The sequence below is a fragment of the Pseudopipra pipra genome, chromosome 4 (genome assembly GCF_036250125.1).
Source record: "Pseudopipra pipra isolate bDixPip1 chromosome 4, bDixPip1.hap1, whole genome shotgun sequence".
Lineage (NCBI taxonomy): Eukaryota > Metazoa > Chordata > Aves > Passeriformes > Pipridae > Pseudopipra > Pseudopipra pipra.
The window spans coordinates 11,001,050-11,020,846 of NC_087552.1; the positions used below are offsets into that span (position 1 = coordinate 11,001,050).

Consider the following 19,797-nt stretch of genomic DNA (forward strand, 5'->3'; position numbering starts at 1 on the left):
CCAACTTACACAAGGTGGCATTTGCCTGTTCCATCTATTAAGCAGACACAGACACGTGTTAGTCCTTATTTGTCCTCTTTACCTCCTGCCAGTAAACAGGTCATTTCTGTTTTAAATAAAGCCAATATTCATGTTAGCTCTTCAGCTTCTTTGAGATTAACTCACTAAATAGGTCAATGAACCCTCTGTCCCACAGAGGCCGGGGTGGGGTTTTCCACTCTGAATGGGGGTTTTGTGTACTGAACAACTAAACTGGACTTCTTCAGAATTTAACACTCTTCAAGAATACACAGAATTAGTAAAAACTCCCACGATAAGCAGGCCGGCAATAAAACTCCCATGATAAATTTGCTTCCAACGCACTGTTTGTGGTAGCCCAGCCTCTGAAAGCAACATCATGAGTGAGGAATGAAGTAAAGCAATGGGGAGAGGGGTTATTAGTGTTATTGTTTTGCTCCCTTTCATGCCAATACAGCTTACATACAGTGGGAATTATTCCTCTCAGACCTTGCTCTAGCCTCTAGGGAACTAAGTCGAGCTGTCTAAACATTTCAGTGGTGTTCAAGCCACATGACCCATATCTCCAGCTGCCGGGGGCCTTACCAGTCAAACGTAAACTACCTCTTACAGACAGGAGAAAAATATTATACATACAGCACATTTGATGGAATAAAACGAACATTTGCTTTTCCCGTTCCTTTAGGGACCCATAAGAAACAATAATTTACGCTTCCAACTTTCACCAGCTGGCTGCTGGGGGTGAGGTGGGCAGGGGTTGCAGATCTTTGCGCCCTCCACAAACCTTCTGTAGCCCCATTGGTCCTCAAGCTCTGCTCTGTGACTTGCTATCCAATAGTAAAATCAGACAAATAATCACGATAATCCACCGGCCGCCCCTCCGGACCAATTAGAAACTTTGCAGGGACTTACCAAAAAGTGAGAGGATACCACATGCTGTCCAGACAGTCAAGGACATGCCCACGCTGCCTGTGTTCTTCAGGATGCCTTTGGGAGAGATGAAGATGCCAGCTCCAATGATAGTGCCAATTATGATGGATATCCCCCTCAAAAGCGTCACTTTCTTCTTCAGCACAACTTTTCCCTCCAGGGCTGGCTGTCCGCTGTCCACAGAGGACAACCTGCCATTAGCTTGCCCCTGCAAGTAGCTTCCATTAGAGACCGTGGGCAGAGCAGCTTTCCTAGGCATGCTACAGTGCCACCAGCACACTGACGGCAAGCACAGGCAGAAAAGTTTTCAGCAGGAACTCAAGGCTTTTTTTTCCCCCTCTCTGTGTAGCCAACTACTTTGTCTCTTTCTCTGTCCTCTCTTATCTTTCCAGCTGCTCCTACTCACAGGTAACAAGCTCCTAAAGAGTATGTGAGCCCTTCCTGCGATCCGAGCCTGGCTCAGGAACACCTGCGCTTTCACACAGTGAGTTGGTACTGCCCTATCATTGGAAACCAGCTCAGCTTCCGCGTGGACTTGTATTTAAGCTCTTGTCATACCAAGTTACTCCAGCTGAATGATGATGCAAATTCTCCAGGTTTGCATCAGCCATTTGAGAAAACTCTGGCATTACTCAGCATTTCACTTTTTTCCGGCCACCCCCCCCTCCTTTTTTTTTTTTCCTTCTTGAACCGTAGGGGCATGTTGCACAACTGACCTGAGGGTGGTGGGAAGAACAAAGGACTCGCAAGCAGACCGAGCCAAACCTGGCCAATCAAGCTAAGCACGTCACCCTCGACACCCCGAGACACGCTCCCAATTTTTTTTTTTAAAGCAACTCGCAGCCAGAAACAAAAGCCTGCCTAAACATAAAGCTCGTCAGAGCGCAAGGGGAAAAGAAATCAAACAGGATACGTCATCTCTGGGTCTAATCCAATTTCATTCTCGAAAAACTCTTAACAAAAAAGTTAAGTTTGCAGGGGCTGAACTTCTTGTGTTGCCCTTGATCAGTCTCTCCCCACGTCTATGTTACTTATTCGGAAATCTGTGTCGGGACCAGGACCTACCTAAAGGATAATACAGCCCCCGTGTTACCCCGAGTTGCTTAGCAACACCCCCAATCAGCCTAAAGAACAGCCAGGGGTTACTTCCACAGAACGGTGGTTTTCATATGCGCAGCTTGTTTCCAGGATGTCGGTAAGCAACACCACAACACCACTTCTCCTTAAAAAAATATAATTAAAGTTTACGGCCGACTCGAGTGTGTGTGATCCGGCAGGAGGAGGGCAACACCCTAGAGCACGGGATCTCCAGCAGCTCAGGAATCAGCATGGGATTTTTTTGTTGTTGCAGAGCTTCCCTGAGCCCATAAACAGGTAATCAGATGAATACGTGCATTTGTTTCACGACCTGATCATTCAAATTCAAACCTGAGCAATTAAACTGTTAAAAAGAGGTGCATTTCCCCAAAATAAAGCAAAAATCTACAGCCTTCAAACACTTGTGACCTAATCAAGGGACAGGCTGTGCAATATATGTCAAAGGGGAAAAATCCTTCGTGGCATAGCTATTGTAGCTGCTCATGGCTTCAGATTAGATCAGTGAAGTGAGAAATTACTGCTGCAGTTACTGCTCTTACAGGTATTGCTTAATTAGTACCTAGGTTTGACAGGGAAAATAAGATAAGTTAAACCATTTTATCATTCAAAAAGCAGGCACTGAGCTCAGAGCACAACTGTGCTTTCAAATTCATGTGAGAAAGAGGAAATCCAGGACTATCAACACGCTGCAGCTGCAAAACTTCAGTGTTTTTAAAGCCTCGTATTTTCAGTTATAACTCACCTGTAATAGTTGGCACTGAGATAAAAGAAGGCATAAAAAAAAAGCTTATCTGGTTTAAATGCACACAGGTAAAAAGCAAAGTGGTTGTAGATTTTGACTGCATAGCAGTCAAGTAGTGCTTGCCTGTTTTCTGAACATATCTACTTCTCCCTCATCTACTGATATGCTCAGCAGCTGATCCCCCACTTCCCTGTACAGCCCACACTCCTGTTGTCACTGCACTGAGTGCCCAACCTTTTTGGGAAGTGACTGTCCCTCCAGTATGTGCCACTGGTGACTGCACAGACCGACGGCAGGCGGGATCTTCTCACAGCCAGTTTTCGAGGAAGTAGTTACATGCAAAGCCAGGACCAGGTGGCATGCTATGGCAAGTTGTTTTCCCTGATGCACATTTCACACACTGCCCCCCAACAAGATTAGGCAACTACATCAAATCAAACCAGCAAAAAGCATTAACTACAGACATGGACTGGGCTGATGACCTTTAATTTTCAAAGGCTCTTTAATGAAGAAACACATGACATCTTCAAACATCTACTACACTTTGAGGTAATCATTTCTAACTGGTGTTTATCCTTCATTTACACAGGAAGATGGTTCCAAGATCAAACTTAAAGCTCAATAACCAGACAATCCTGAGGCAGCTCCCAGCAATCCAGTTGGCTGCAAGAGCCATCCAGTACAAATGTTGGGCAGTATAATGGCTTTCAAGTATCATTTGATCACTGGCCAGAAGAATACATGTTTGCCCTTTGGACATAGCAATTAACGCTCTCCCACGCAGGGAAAAGGGTGTTTGCTCCTTCTGTGGTATCAGATGGCATGCATGCAAAGCTTAGGACCACATGAAATTCCCAGAGAAACTTATAAGGTGGGACCTGAGGAAGGCTGGATGCAGAAGACTCTTTTTCTTAACTACTGGCAGCTCACTCATTGACCTCGCTATTTGTAGCCTCCCCCGTGAGTACTGTTGTGCACACTGCTTCTCAATGCTACCCACTAAAAATAAGAAAAATAGGAGCAGTTTTTCTCCTTTGAGTTCCAGCTTTACTTCCAATTATCGGTTCCACCCAGGGTAGGGAATGTTTATTTGGTGTTGGGGGATTATTTGTTATATTCTGGAAATTTCATGAGAATTTTCCATCACCTGAGCTCAGTTCTAAGGAGGGCATGAAGCTGGAAGAGGCTCGTAACTGTCTGCTGCTCCCATTACACAGTATACTCACAAAATCTCTTCTGATTATTTGTAGCCCACCATCACTTTTATTTGAATTATTCATCACAGAGTGAGAACCACTATGCAAACACAAGAGACAAGGCTCAGTGTCTTTTCAGAGAGCTCTTCTGAAAATGCAGGGCTTAACCTGTCCAACACCCAGAACAGCCCCATTCTTCCATAAAAACTCACTCTAAAAACAGAACAAAAAGGTATAAGGTGGAGTTTTCTCTAGACTGAAATTATTTGAAGCAATGTTTCTAAAAATGATACTCTGAAAATAAACCTTCAGCCCCTTATAGCAGCTGACATTGTGCACAGCCTTTTATTGTTTCTCTCCACTTGTTTGTTTTTTTTTTTTTCCCAGTTCATACAAGTCGTCCTACACCTATACCCAGCAAAGACCTAAACCACCAGTAGAAAGGTTCATCTCCCCAGGCTGGTTGCCTGCTGCCATGGGTGGGCTCTGGTGCACAGGACCTGTCACGGTGTGAACAACCTTTCTGTCAGCTGCACCTCACTACTCAATGCTCGAGCATCACACAGAATAATGGTACTACAGTGTTTCACAGACCCAAACAGTCCTGACACAGGGTCACCCCCATTTACCACACTCGTAGAGCTTGTGCTGATACCAGGACACAGCTCCATCTTTCAAAAGGAGCTATAATTTTGATATTTTCCCTGGGAAATGCTAACACACACACACACAAAGCATTCCCTTTTATGCTAATGCTACAAGAAACACAGCAAAGTGAAGGACCTAAAATTCAAGCCTGAACTTGAGTTCCCACTTCTCAAGCCCACAAAACCCACAATTTCTAGGTGTAGAGAGCATACCTTGACAGTCCTTCCAGGCATTTGTATATCAGCTTATTGCACCCAACAAATCCAAGGAGTCACAAGTCAGGCCTCCAGGCCACACATTGCCACGCTGACTGGAGACACGGGAATAAAAGAGGAAGTACAGCAAGACTGAAGAGGCGAGGAAAGCCCCAAACTCTTTTATGTGGGTGGTGTGGCATGAAAAATGTTGTTTAGAAAACTGATCTGAGTCTTCTCTGTATAATGCCGAGTTGTTTGTGAGCCTCAGAAAGCAGCCCTGTAGGAAGGCGGTAGTCTGGTTTCAAATGTCAAAGGATGGCAAAATACCTAAAAGTATTTGTTTCATGTAGATAATCTAGCATCAAAAAGTTTTGACTGGGGATTTTTGCTCCCTTTGTAGTGCTGAGGAGGAGTTTAACTAGAGTTAGGGGGGAAAAAATAATCTGTAAGCATTTAAGAACTAAGGTGTCCTTGGGAATTAAGTGAGAATAAATCATCATGAAGTAACAAAAATCTCAGCAGATTGGGATGGGTTTTTTAAGTTATAATGCAAACAGAACTCTGAGAAGATTGAAACAATTTGTTATTATCTCTACTACAGGTCAAAGCTTTAGTTAAAAATGGAATTACTGAGAATGTTAGGGGGAGTGTTATTTTGTAGTCGGAGACTTACAAATTACTCGCCTAATTATTTTGCATTCCACTTTGTGCTGAATACAAAGATGATATTTAGCAGCAAAACAAAAACTGAGAAGGAATGAAATACACATCCAGCTCACAGGCTTAAAAAATAAGATAAAACCACTATAAGAAATCCAAAAGCAATTCAAATATTATTTCTTATATTTTCAGTCAAAAGCTTCCAATAAAAGGCAGGAAACAAATAGAAATCTGGTACCAAGAAGACTGCAGACAACAATAGCAGTCTAGAAGGCAAATACTTCTGAAAGTTTCCCTGTCTCCCATTTGCTGATAGCTGCCAGTCAATTTTCGGCTGGAATAGAAAAGAAAAAAAAGGGATTTCAGAAATCCTTCCTATTTTTCTCACTATTAAAGCTCTATTTCAAAAGACATGATGATTTTGCCTGATGGTTTGACAGTTTAATGGATCTTTTTTAAGCAGACAGGAATCATTAGTACCTGGTACCAAGCAAGAAAACTCCTCGTGAGAGAAAGATGATTCTTACTGAGGGCCTGTGTGTGTGAAAACATGAGTGTGTTTTATACCACCTCATTTTTCATATTCAGGTCATATGTAATCATAACATAAGCAGTGCTGTACATAAATATTATTCTTGAATTTTCTGTGTTTGCATTTCTCATCAGCAGAATAAGACAACAATTTTCAGAGTCCCTATGTTATTGTTCCTCGGCTTTTGGATGAAAACACTGAGATACCTCATGACACTCAAGAAATCAAGACCTCAGAGTAAATTTCCATCAGAACTGCATGTGCTGAATACCTGGCACGATGGTAAGATTGCTGGCAGCTTCAGGGAGTCAGGATTTTACTTGGGCTGACTCAGGCTAGGCTGGGCATGTGAACAGAATTAATTGGCACTTCAGAAAAAAACTGTCTTTGGAAAAAATCAAGATAGAGACAGAATTAGCACTGAGCATGCTTTCTACCCCATTTTTTGTATGAGAATTCTTCACATTAGATAAAAAGCTTATAGTGTAAAGAAAACATACCACAGCTACATAGATTATCAGGTTTAAACTTGGCTCTTTAACCACTTCTTATTCACTCTTATTGTATTTTTCGTACAATTTATACAGTATCATCTATCCATTTGGATTACTCTTCTATTTATCCAAGTGTTGAACTTTCTGGGAGTCATGTTTTTTTTCACTATAAATCAAACCATTCTTTTTTTAAAAGGGTTACCTTATCCCAATTCACGGGTGTGGCAGGCAGATTCAGCCAGTGAATTCTGTTACGAAAATAATGCATGCAAAATTCTGGAGAAGGGAGTTCAAGAATTTAAGCAAAGTTTTAATTTACTGAGCACTCAATGGGGAAATCTTTCAGATCCCTTGGATCTGAACTGCAGTTCCTTACTCCCACCCTTAACAGAAGGTCACCTGTCTTTCCCATCATATTAAGCAAGCTCATTCCCCTTCTGTTGCATAAACTTAGATTAGACAGAGCATATATGCAAAGTTATTTGATTTTCCCTAAACAGAAAACTACACTCTTACCCAAGAATAATTGTAATGGGACTTTTAGGTCCCATTTAGTTCTCACTCCTCTCACAATTGCCATATGCAGCAATAGTTGCACCTATGGATTTCTCTTTTTGTTCATTTAATGTAGAGTTTTTTTACGCCTGGAAACCAAAAAAGTCTTGGCTGGGGCCTTGTGCAGGTCATGAATGTAATAAGGTCAGGCTCCAGTCAATAAGCTCCTTCTTCAGCATCAGGTCAGGGCTTCTTTAGCATCAGGAGCAATGGCACAACATCTTCATCAATAAAGATGGACAGAAGCATCTCAATTAAGGATTGAAGCAGTCACAGAGTTTACCACAAGAAGGGATTTAAACCGCAGATAAGCAAAAGCACATGTGTGCACAGAAATGACTGGCAGTCAATCATTCACACTGCCATCATAATTTAGCACTGAAATGAAGCCTATGGATCCTACAGGGAATCATTTTGTTGGCATCTAAATGCCCATACTATGTCTTCTTGAAGTATTAAGAACTCCATCAGAAAAAGCGCTTGCTTGGAGCACCGCCAAGGTGCTTCAGCAGTTTGTACTAGTGCAGCCCCATATATTATTCTCACATTTCAATAGAGAGGAGCATCTTAGTGCTGAGGTCAGCCTCTGCTTCTTCTTTGAAAGTGAAGTTCCTGTTTTCCACGTTCACAATCTGTTCTTCAGAGACACTGTCTATTCAAGCATAGCAGTTTTACCATGTTTTGTGACATTTAGTACGAAGATTTTGAAGACAATGTACAGCAGATGCACACTGTGTGTAGTCTTGATGAGGGTATTTCTGACTTGTCTACTCTGGACTTTGAAATGTTGTGCAAAACAACTACCATGTCAGAAATCTGCCCTCTTTCCCCTCCCCAGTGAGGGGTCCCCTCCCCAGTGAGTTGGTCCAGTTTACCCAGCGTCTCAGAAGTCCAGTTTCCAGGACAACAAGAAGTAGTGACATGAATTTCTAAGTATATTTCTAACCCATTCTTCACATATAAGCTTAAAAACAGCCAACAGCTCAACTCTGTGCATAATGCACCAATTCCAGCATTTTTCCATCCCTCCCACATTTAATCTAGTCCAAAGATTAAGACAGAAAGCTTTTCTACCCAATGCCTCTACTCTTACCAAAGACTCTTTTACAACAAAACCGATACTAACCTCAGTTTTATATTGTTCTTTGTTAGTACTTTGCTTGCACTTCAAAGAAGAGAGTTGAGAAGATTCTAAAATTACACACTTTGAGGACTCTTGCCTTAAAATAAATGAATATAATCAGTACTGCTCACACTTTTCCAGGGGGTCCAGGTCCCTCACTGTCCCCTCACAGGGATGGTGGTAGAGAGGGATTCAACAGAATAAAAGACTCTCACTCCTCTTGAGTCAAAACAGCACATGAAGTTAACTGGGGTCATTTCCAAGTAGCACAATACCTCCCTATAACAGGTACTCACTCCTGTGGCAATACAGAAGGCTTGAAGAGAGGGAGTACAGAAAGATGCTGCACTGTAAATCATGTGAGCACTTACACAAGATTAGGTCAAAGTACCACAGAAATTTAAATCAGGGGAAACTAAGCTGCTCCTGTATCAATTTCTCTTCAGGTTACCCAATGTAGGGTTTTATTTATTCCTAATTAAAGAAAAAAAAATATTTACTTGGACAGGAGAATAGGCTAAGCAGAGAGATGATGCTAATCATCTGAGTATACTTTTTACTAACAACTTCAGTTTATAAAACCCTTCCAGAGAAACTAGGGAAAATAGCCCAATTCAGCTTTCTGAAAACAAACATAGATTTAAAGGCATCTCCTCAGACACGACAGCAATGAATCTGGTACATAAAGAATATCTTGCCATTAATTCTTGCTTTATTTTAGTTTTTGATCTTTATTTCTCACCTTTTCTCCAACCTAAAGCACACTCTCTAAAGCCTGAACTAAAGTAGAAGCCATTCCAAATTTCTTCTTACTTTTCCTTATTTTCCCATGCCCCTTTCCAGGGGGTAATGAATGCTCAGGTCTCAGTGAATCTCCAGGAATAATGCAGAATTCACTCTTTGACCCAGATCCCTATCATTATCCCACATAGCTCAACTAAGCCTACACCAAGCCAAGTAGCTTAATTCAGAGCCTCTCCTGTCCTGCCTGCCCCTCGGGCCAGTTTTACTCTTTGGAGGAGGACGTGACCAGTCAGTTGAGCCAGCTTTGTGTGCCCACAGTAGTGCAGAGACAAGCAGAAATCTTGGTAAGGAAGCAGCAGTTCCCAGGTTGCCTTCTGGCATTGGTGCCATTCCTTAACCTATTCTGGGGGATGCTGCATCTCCTTCCCACCAGCACAGAGTCAACTCGACTCGAAGTACAAAGGCAGGAATTCTCATTTTTCTCTAAGCACAGTAAGAATGAGAAATATGATTACTCTATTACAGGTAATTAGGGAGTAATTCTATTGATTCTCTCCTTCCACTGGTCCTCACCTTCCAAGTGGGAAAGGCTTTATCATCAAGGAAGAATAGAAGAGGCACTAACCCAAAAGTTCCAACAAATCCCATAACCAGAGCAGAGAGCTTTTTGAAGCACTCTCCTCTTTGTATGGCCAGCCTTGCTAATCTTCACAGAATGGAGGATATCACCACGAAACACAATGTAAAGGACTGAAAGGTCAAAGTAGTAAAGAATTTTATTTTCTATAATGTATTTCGCATCATATTTCTAATATTGCTTCTCCTGACAAGAGCTATTCTGAACACACTGGGCAACAAAATAGAAATTCAATGTCCCTACAACTGTCGGTCAGAGAACTGGAAATGAGAAACGATGCTCTGAGTCACAGTCCATCTTCCTAACACTACCTTCATCTCCCCATGCAGGCTAAATGAAGTTTTCCTGGAAGAGTTCCCTTTCCTCTTGTCTTCTGCATGGCATGCACAAGCAACCATGTATTTGGGAACCTCTGCACCAACACAGTGATAGACAGGTGTCTCCAGGATTTGAGAGACATGTTTTGTCTCTCAAAACCCTGTTTTGGTTTTATCTTCTGAGCTTATTCTACCTCATCTATCCAGATATGCAAAATCCACCTCTATAAACTTCCAGATCTCCTAATAAGTGAACTCTTCTGGGGGTAAAAGACTCACGCATTTTTATTTCCTCTTGCATGGCCTTGCATTTAATTCCTCTTTTTCCTTTCTGGTAATTACTGACTTGGGAGGGCAGAGAGCAGAGGGAAAGGTGAGGAGAAAAGCCAGGAATTGTGTCGACCTCAGGTTTTAAAAAGTTTTCTTCTCTATTTTGGCAGCAAACTTTGCATTAGTTGTCTTGGATTCCATAACTGTAGGTATTACTATGCTTCATTTTTAAGGGGAAAATGTCAGAGTATGCAGAAGTAATTCCAAAGCTACAAAGCAGGAATGCTTCATATGTTTATTGGCAGTTTCTGTAATTGAAGCAGCAGATTCAAACTCAGCACCATAAAATATATAATGAGGTGTAACTACAAAAGTTTACTGGGTTAAAAGGAAACCTACAACTATTTTGTTCAGAAAATAAAGCCTGAAACTAAAAAAAAAAAAAAAAAATAATCTGGGAACAAAATCAACTATGCATTAGTTTGTTTTTTTTTTCTTGATAATGAAGGTCTAGGTGCTTAGCTATCACTCAGAAAATGAAATTTTGTCTCACCAGGGAGTGTGCAACCGTGAATGAAGGGACTTTGGCTTCTTTCTCTGGAAGTAGCTGACAGGCTACTCTCTCTCTATTGACAGAGCCTAGGGATGCCCTTGTTCTGTTCAGGTATGAAAAGAGCCAGCCATATCTATACAGCAATATCCATCATGTTGAGAAAAGGATGCTTCTTTCCTGAGGACAAGACAGATGTGTAGTTTAAAACCTCTCAGTGACCAAAATCTCTTTCTTACCCAGCTGCCAGCTGAACCAGCCAGATTTGTACAATAACCTGATAATACCAAGGGCAGTACATCTCTATACTGTATTTAAAATTAAGTCATGTCTTTACAGTCATGCTCAGTATTTAACTTTCTCTGCATGACTTTTCTGTTTCCATGCTCCTCTTCTGACTTGAAATTACAGACATTTATTTGCATTCAGGGCTCCTCAATATACTTATTTTAGGTCTTTTTCCATTTGTCAGAAGGATAATTTCATTTTCTTAAGTCTGATGCCATCCTGAAGAGCAAACATTATAAATAGACTCCAAGCAGTGTGCATTCCAATAAATTACATGTTTAAATGTGTCAGTTAAATTATAATGCTCAATTAGACAGCTAATTATGCTGAAAATGCAGTTGTGTGCATAAATTGATGGCCACTCCCCCAGCCTGCCTGGCTGCTTCCATTCATATATTGTCCCTTTGTAAGGTTTATCTTCCAAATATCACCGAGTTGAAGGTTTATCTCAGTGCAATCATACACTGCTTTACTGTCACTTCATTTTAAAAAAATAACTTCAAATACAAATTAACATTTGCACTGAGTTTTACTACCTGCCATCAGAATTTTAGTGGTAGTAGGATTTGTGGACCAGGTTCCCAGGCTTCTCAAGGTCACATTCCCAAAGTGCTTTTCCTCTGCTTATGACGTCTCACTTGCCAGGATGCTTTTTAATCACTCCCACTGCATCATTTTACATGGAAAAACTAAATTTGTCCTAAATTCATATGCACATATGAATTTTAAATATGACCTTTTGAGCTGATAAAGAAGCAGAGCATGAAACTATAGATGACACACTTACATTTATAAAAGCACGGTCTTAAAATTGCCACTGAATTTATTAATACTGTCTAAGACCTGGAAATCAAGTAGCAAGAAGAGTCTGTCAGCATGAATTAATCAGTCTGATTTAAGACAATACCTTGGCATGACAAAATACAACCTCTTAATTCACGACATCTTGTCTCAAAACCACCTCACAAACTAGATCTTTTCAGTTATATTTTCCATGTTTTACCCTCCATTCAATTTCTATAGGTTTACTATACTTGCTCCCAACTAATCTAACTGAAGCATTTATACACAGCAAAACCCAAGTTCTCATACTTGATGAGATCTGTGAAGAACTAAATTATTTTTTTCGTGTTTCCAGACAGCTACCTATCTCATTTCTTACAATATGAAAGGAATCATACAAAATGAAAATTCATCAGTATCACTATTTTAAAAATTTAGGCAAAATAAAGACAGTATGATTCCATCAAAGAGATAAAAATAAATTTCACTTGAACTCAGCATAAAGTATAATTTCAAGCAGGCAGCTGTTCTCTTCAGTTCTTATGCTTAGATGACACTGAAAAAATAATGGTGGAATAAAAAACCCAAAGCTGACCATTTTCTTCCTTTTCTAGGTTTTTGTTCTTTCCTCTGAATTATAAAAGGTAATAGTTTCATTTTAAGGTCTAAACCCCTTGTCATATAGTTTGTCCATACTGTTAGACCATATCAACCATAATTATTTATGAAAGTGTTCTCAGTCAGCCCATAGTTAAAGAAAAAATAACTGAAATAAGCCCATGTCTGTGTCTCTGGGCATATATGGTAGTAAAATCCAGCTCATCAAGACATCTAAAATTAATTTGGATAAATACTGCGAAATGCCGATGTATGAACCTACTCCAACTTTGACAATTTAAGAGACATAAAGTTCTATTGTACTACATTTTTTCTGTTATTTGTTATCTCTATGGTTAGTCAAGAGGGAAAGCTTTCATCGTTATGGTCTGCTTTGTCCTTTCAGGACTTGTAGTAACTCCCCTGAAGTGCCTTAGCAGCTGAAATCAGGGAATTCCAGGGTATGTTTTTTATGGCACATGCTACAAATTATTAAATTCCACTTCAAAAATAAAAATTCTGTTCAAGTCTCTTTTCAAAAATGGCATTAAAATCCACACATCCATTTCCGACATGTCACTTTGAACCAGTAGTCACAGTACTTGAAATATGTAGAAGCAGGGCTAGTATTTATCATTTGGTCCTAGGTCTCTGAGCAGAGCCTGTCTGCCAGCCTAGGGAGTCAGAGAGTGACACTGAGAAGGCCTAGAAACTGCTTAAGACTTTTAAAGGTTCTTATGACTGTCACTAAGCTCGCTGCTTCACAACAGACTGAAAAATGCGAGAGGTTTTCCAGCTGAAGTCACGTGTGTGTTAAAGAGGATTAGCATGAACAGCCAACTAACAAATGCAAGGTTTTTTCTTTCTATTTTTTTAATCTTCCCTTCCTCCTATCCTGTAATAAAATATTTCTTCCCCCCTCCTATTCTATATATTTTCCCCCTTTTGGAACAGCACATAAAGGAAGCTGCAAGTCATTTAACAGACGCATCTAGCACAACAGACTCTGAGGATGCAGACTGCAAAGTGAATCTCACTCAACGCAGAGAGTATTAAATCACATAACCACTGGAACAACTCAGGGTCTCAACTGCTCATTTACACAATTCAACTGTGGCATGCTTATCTCTCCATTCTCTCCTATCCCCAGTCTTAAAAACACCTTTGGGTTAGCATCCAATGCCACTGAAGACAGAAATAAAATACAAATGGATTTGGATAAATCACACTAAAAGGCAGCCTTCAAAGTGACACCTTCATCACGGCAGAACGCAGCACCACTGCTTTTGGACACTGTGCAGCTTCATTCCATCAGCTGGCCAGCTTTCACCTTCATCTGCATTTCCAAAACATTAATGGCATCACAGTTTGGCCCAGTTCTAGAAGTATTATTCACACACAGTAGGTTGTCTGAGTATGGCAAGAAAATCAGAGAAACAAACATTGTAACTAGCAGATCTCACCATTTTTCCAGGTTTGAGTAGTTTAATCAATTAGTCTCATACTTCTTCATGTTGAGGCCTTTGCATGATAACCTGATGTTCTCTTGGTGCATTCTCAACTAAAAGTTAAAAGAAAGAAAAAATAGCAAGGTTTATTTTCTGGTGGAAAAAGTGAGACCAGAGGTCTGAGGTTAATGCTGAGTTGGTATTATTCACCTTTCTCTTCTAGGAACATCTCTTTTCATAACAAAGAAGTAATTTCTGGTTCCCTCATTAACTGCTTTGCACCAGCTCAATGCCACCATCACAGCAGTTCTTCACAGCCTGGCAAATTGGATCTGCAACAAACACGATCCACCTGCAGGACACAGAGAGCTGGCTCCAGCTGCAGTCCCAAGAGTTTTTACACAAAAATTGCATCTGAATTACCACTATTTTAATTGCCAGAACACACCTCCACCATGAATTTGCATAAGACCTTTTGAGACATACTTCAACTCTGGAGAAAAAAAAGAAAAAAAAGATGTTTTCTTTATTTTAGCTTAAAATTTCTTTTATTTTAGACCATCCGCTCATATTAAAACTCCACACTCTGTTGCTCTTTAAATTGCTTCCTTTCAGTTTAGAGGGAAGTTTTCTTAGATGTATTTTTCAACCACTTGAAGGAAATATATGAAAAAAGAAAGAGAAAAAAAACCCCACATCTTGATCTTCACTGATTTCTATCATAGGAAGCTTTCCCCCCATTAACGTTGTTCAATATCATTCACAGAGCAATTTGACATCTGTACACACTTAAACTATGAACATTTCAACACTTCCCCTTCAAATTCCTCAGGAAGTAGCGGTCAGGTAAAGATGAGGAAGATAAATTTCTGAATGGGACTTCTGAGAGACCGATTATAGCACATTTTATCTATTACATTAAGTTTTCTCAGGTGAAAAAAAAAAAAAGCCAAAGTTAAAGGAGACCCCTGGGCCTCTTACACTGTTCATTTAGGTCAGAAACCTTTGTAGTGCTTAAATATTTCAAACTAATTCCTCCAGAAAAGCCTTAAATAAGTAGTGTTTTGCTTTTTTTTGGTAAAACTCTCTCAAAGTATAAAGTTTGGCTGAGCCAATCTGAGCTGTAGATAGGAGGAAGTGGTACATTAGTACAGTGAGAGACTGATCTCGCTATACTTGTAAATCAACAGATTAATGCTTTGATGCAATATCTTCCTCTCTTGCTCTTCTTTCTGCAAGTGAACTTTATATGGGCCTACTCTGCTCTCAGATACGGCTCGAAAAATGGGGTAATTTGGATGTCATAATAAAATAAGCAGGATTTTCCTCCATTTCCTATAATTAATATATTCTTCATTCAATTACCTTACACCAGAGAGCTTATCTATGTTTCAGACCTTGATGAGCACATAATATCCTTCAAAAGATATTTTTTTGCTGTGTTTAAAGCCTTAACTATTTGAATGCTATTCAGTTCTCACAGAGATCTTAAACTCCTTATTCAGGTAGAGTTTTCTACATAAAAGAAGAACCAATTCAGCAGATTATCAGCCACGAACTTTTTCAATATATATCCCATAGTAAATTAAACAACAAAAAGAAATCAGACAGATTTTATGGACCTAAGTAAATCTGGCAGTTCCTCATTTTGAAGCTAATGATGTTTATACATTGAAATACCTAGATCTACTATTACTCCCAGTATGTAGGCTACATGGGAAAAAGAGATGGAAACCAAATAAAAAGGAAGGAAAATTCAGCTTCATGTTCTCTTGGAAGGAGAAAGGGATGAAGGTCCATAAGCAGCTTCTTGCATCCAGTTGCTCAAAAGAAATATGTGCTGGCTGCATGACAACCTCTGTCATGAACCATCAAGAAAATGCTGAACCTGAAAATATAAACCACCTCCACTGCAAAAGTGACTCTACCAGCTGGCAGCAGTAATCAGGAACACCATAAATTTATTTATCATACTGCACAAGCTGCCTGGAAGAAAAGGTAAGTAATCACTACATTTACTTTCTGCACAGCAGTGCAGAAAGAAATGCATGTCTGAGTCTATGTGATTTAACTATGATTACTCCAAAATCTCATCCTGTGAAATAATCACTGACTAATCTCAGCATGTAGCTGCAGAGACACTGATGGCACTGATCACTGTTTTTACATGACTATCAAGCAATTTATTTTGTTTTAAACAGGAACAGTCCATCCTTCTTTGTCTGTTGGGTTCAGCATACTCATTATTAATAAGTAATTTGCTTATATTGATCGCTTTTCTCATAACTTTCATCATAATCTTGTGCTTGTGGCATCACTGTTTGCTATGAAAATCATTACATATTAGTGAATTATAAACAGCAAAAGAGGCTTCTTTCAGACTATGTCAGGTTTTCTAATGCAAAATTTTTGTAATTTTCTCAAAACCTCCCTCATGTAAGTAACGAAAAAAGGGATTTTTTTCACTCTGCTTGTAAAATGAGGAAAACAATTATTAGCCTTCAAATGACTGTGGATCATAGGAGGATCCTGCAACTTCTGTTTTCAGCACCTGCCACATCCCCTTTCTTGTATTCACAGCTAACATTACAAGTCTCACTCCTATGCTTAGCTTAAATCCCCTAGGTAGTCCCATATATTTCAGCAGTATTAAGAATCATAAAATCATTTATCTTGGAAAAGACCTCTAAGATCACCAGTCCAACTGTTAGCCCAGCACTGCCATCTTCATCTCTAAACCATGTCACCAAGCACCACACCTGGATGCTTTTCAAACACCTCCAGGGATGGTGACTTAACCACACCCCTGTGCAGCCTGTTCCAATCCTTGACAACATTTTCCATGACGAAATTTTTCCTAATATCCAATATAATCCTCCCCTGGTGCAACTTGAGTCATTTGCCTCTTGTCCTATCTCCTGTTACCTGGGAGAAGAGACCAACACCCATCAGGCTACAGTCTCCTTTCAGTTAGTTCTAGAGAGCGATAAGGTCTCCTCTCTCAGCCTCCTTTTCTCCAGACTAAGCAATCCCAGCTCCCTCAGATGCTCCTCAGCAGACTCATGCCCTTCACCATCTTCGTTGCCCTTCTCTGGACATGCTCCAGCACCTCAATGTCTTTCTTGTAGTGAGGGGCCCAAAACTGAACACAGAATTCAAGGCTGCAAGCCCTTTAAAGCACAGATTAGGTCTTTAATTTACTAATATAAATCAACCAAACACAACAGAGATTCCTCAGAGCGCTCTGTACATGGGCACACCCAGGCACCTTCTCATCCCGGATACACGTGCTTCTGTGCCAGTGTCCATCCACAGCTGTTTGCCAATGTGGAAAGCACCTTTTCCACCTATGATGTAAAGCACATCAACAAGACTTGGTCAGTTCTCACAACCCAGCTGGACCCAACACTATGGAAAACAAAGCCACATGGTACAACATGCTTTCTTGTCCAGCTCTATTGAGGGACCTGAACCAAAGACTTCCTCAATAACATGGGAAGCTGAGTGAGACCACCACATCTTCACTGAAATTGGTGCAACCAGCTATGTAAAGAGTGATGATTACTAATGTACAAAAGACCACTGTAATTTGTGTACTTCTGAGAGGTATTCCAGTTCTTTTGAGAGGACACTCTATACAAAAAGGTTTTTTCGTTACAACCACACCCATTGGCAGTGGAGGGCAGAATATATCACTTTGTCAGCCCAAATATAGATAGCAAACTCTCTGGTGTAGAAAGAGATTCACTAACAGGCGAGTACTTTTGCAGGCTTAGGTTATGTCATTTGTCATTTTTTGTATTATGCAGATACTCTGCACCTCTTCTAGACGGCATCGCCACCTCCACCATGTTCAAACCATGACACATGCCAGCATATGTTACCTAAGCCATTCCAGTGCTGGCAAGGTCAGCACGAACGCACAGCAACTCCAGTGTATTTTTTTTTTCATTTGCATCTTTTTTACAAGAAATAGAAACCCTGCCTGGAGAAAGTGGATTCATTACAATATTTCTCCTTTTCTTCTTTCAGGTATGGGTCACCAGAGGCAGACAGAGGTTAGACTGGGCTCATAAAAAGAGGCAGAACTTGTAGAGCGTGCTGCAAGAACTGTCTCATTTTCAACCTTTGCCCTCTTCTAATTTAATATGAAAACTACGTGTGATTAATTTTTTAAAACTTGGAAAAGATGATGCCTAAGGCATCTCAAATCAACTTGATGGTGAGGTACATACAATTCTGCTGCAGTCCTGCACGGCAAATAAGTTACACAGAATTTTAATATAGCAATTACCACCTGCCACTTCAAGATAACAATTAGCTAGCAACCCATTTAAGACTCGCGTATGTGCATCAATGAGAGGGATAAACTGCAAGCTCCAGAAGAAGAGGCAGCAGAAAGAGGCTTTTGCCAGATGAACTACTCCTTAACACTTCAAGGAGGGTAAAAGTAAAGTATAACCACTGCATAGCTTCAACATCAGATAATGGAAAAACAAGAAACAGAACCACCAATCCACATAAGAACTCCTAACTTTAAAAAGGAATCCAGCAGTCTGGCAAACAGACTGGCATGGACATATCTCTGGATGGAGAGAATATTGATAACCAAAGAAACAGAGACACTGGAAGAAGTGGAGAGTTTGGAGGGCACGCCTAATCCAGGAAAAAGAGGAACTTGGAAAAATGTCATCATTTTCCCCTCTTGTGCTTGTCTTTCTGACCTATCCCTGAGCTCCTCTGGTTTTCAGACACATCTTTATAATCCTTCTGGGCCACAGAAAGCTCTCACAACAAAAGGTGGTGCAGTTCCTCTGCTTATCTATCGTTACACAGCCCAGCTTTAAACCAAGTACATCCATATGGACAGTCAGAAGTCATTGGTTATTTTTAAGCTCCACCTCTCTAGGAAAAGCTTTGGTTTGTTAACTATCAGTGGAAGTAATTGTGTGTACTCTAGAGTATGTCAAGACACTGTTATGCTAGATCAAGTCTATGGCAAGCTCCTCTAGCAACACAAAAGTATCACTGTGTATTACTATGACACTGTGATGGACAAAATTTGGCAGATCTTGTTTAAGGAATAAAAATGCAAGAAGTTACTCTTGGTGGCAAAAAAACCCAAAACATCATTACCCATATAAGCACTGCTAGTTTCACAACAGCCATAGATGTATTCAGAAAAACAAGAGGTGACAGTGAGAAAACTTGTAGTGTATCAGAAAACTGCAGGGTTTTCACCTGTGGGTAGATGCTGAGACAATTAATTTGTTGCAATGAATCCTCTATGTTTTCTTTTTAGAGTATGAACCCAGCATGTGCACAAAATTCTATCCAAACTCTCTATCCTTGGTATTTAATATAGGATATATACATATACATAAAAACACAACTGTACGCTACTTGAAATTAGTAGGATGACAACCATTTTAGCTGTAGACAGCACGAAAATTCCTATGTGAGAATTCTCACTAGAAATTTCTGAGCATGAGATTTGTCCTCCTCCACTAGAAAACTGCAAGAAATTCCTAAAACAGAAGCAGAAGCTGGAATATAGATTCAGAGTTTCCAAAAGACTTTTACAGATTTTGTCCATTCAATGCAATAAAGTAAGTTCAGTAATTAAGAAAAATAAAAGTTCTGCCATAGATTAAAAATTGAAAAAGAGTACTTTTTAAGGCAGAAGATCACTGAGTTACAATAAACTCAATAAAGTTGTAATAACACTGATGCTCTTTGCTGTCTTTACTGGTGAATTGAGAAATGGAGTAAAATGGGGAAATTGCTGACAGCACAGAAGTAGTACAAATTATAAGAAAAAACAAATTCCAAAGTCACAGTAGTACTAAAGTAGGAGACATTACAGTGCCAGATAAAGCCTATCTAAGTGAAAGCCATCTATGAACACAGTTCCCTTATGAATTACCATGTTTTCAACACCTCAGGACAAAATACATGAGAAAAATTGCG

At 40.0% G+C, this 19,797-nt stretch overlaps 1 protein-coding gene and 1 long non-coding RNA gene across 2 annotated transcripts in view; one reads left to right on the forward strand and one right to left on the reverse strand.

Annotated features, from left to right (window-relative positions):
• The window catches only part of SLC7A11 (solute carrier family 7 member 11), a 60,156-nt gene extending 58,133 nt beyond the window's left edge, over window positions 1-2,023 (reverse strand). The window contains exon 1 of the mRNA XM_064651545.1: window positions 931-2,023. Coding sequence (XP_064507615.1) covers window positions 931-1,207 — 277 coding nt within the window. The 5' untranslated portion in view covers window positions 1,208-2,023. The remainder of the gene's footprint in view (window positions 1-930) is intronic.
• On the forward strand, window positions 1,957-4,308 carry LOC135412734 (uncharacterized). Its single transcript, XR_010429925.1, has 2 exons — window positions 1,957-2,322; window positions 3,378-4,308. It is a non-coding gene; the product is annotated as an uncharacterized LOC135412734 (long non-coding RNA).
• Window positions 4,309-19,797: the final 15,489 nt, after the last annotated feature.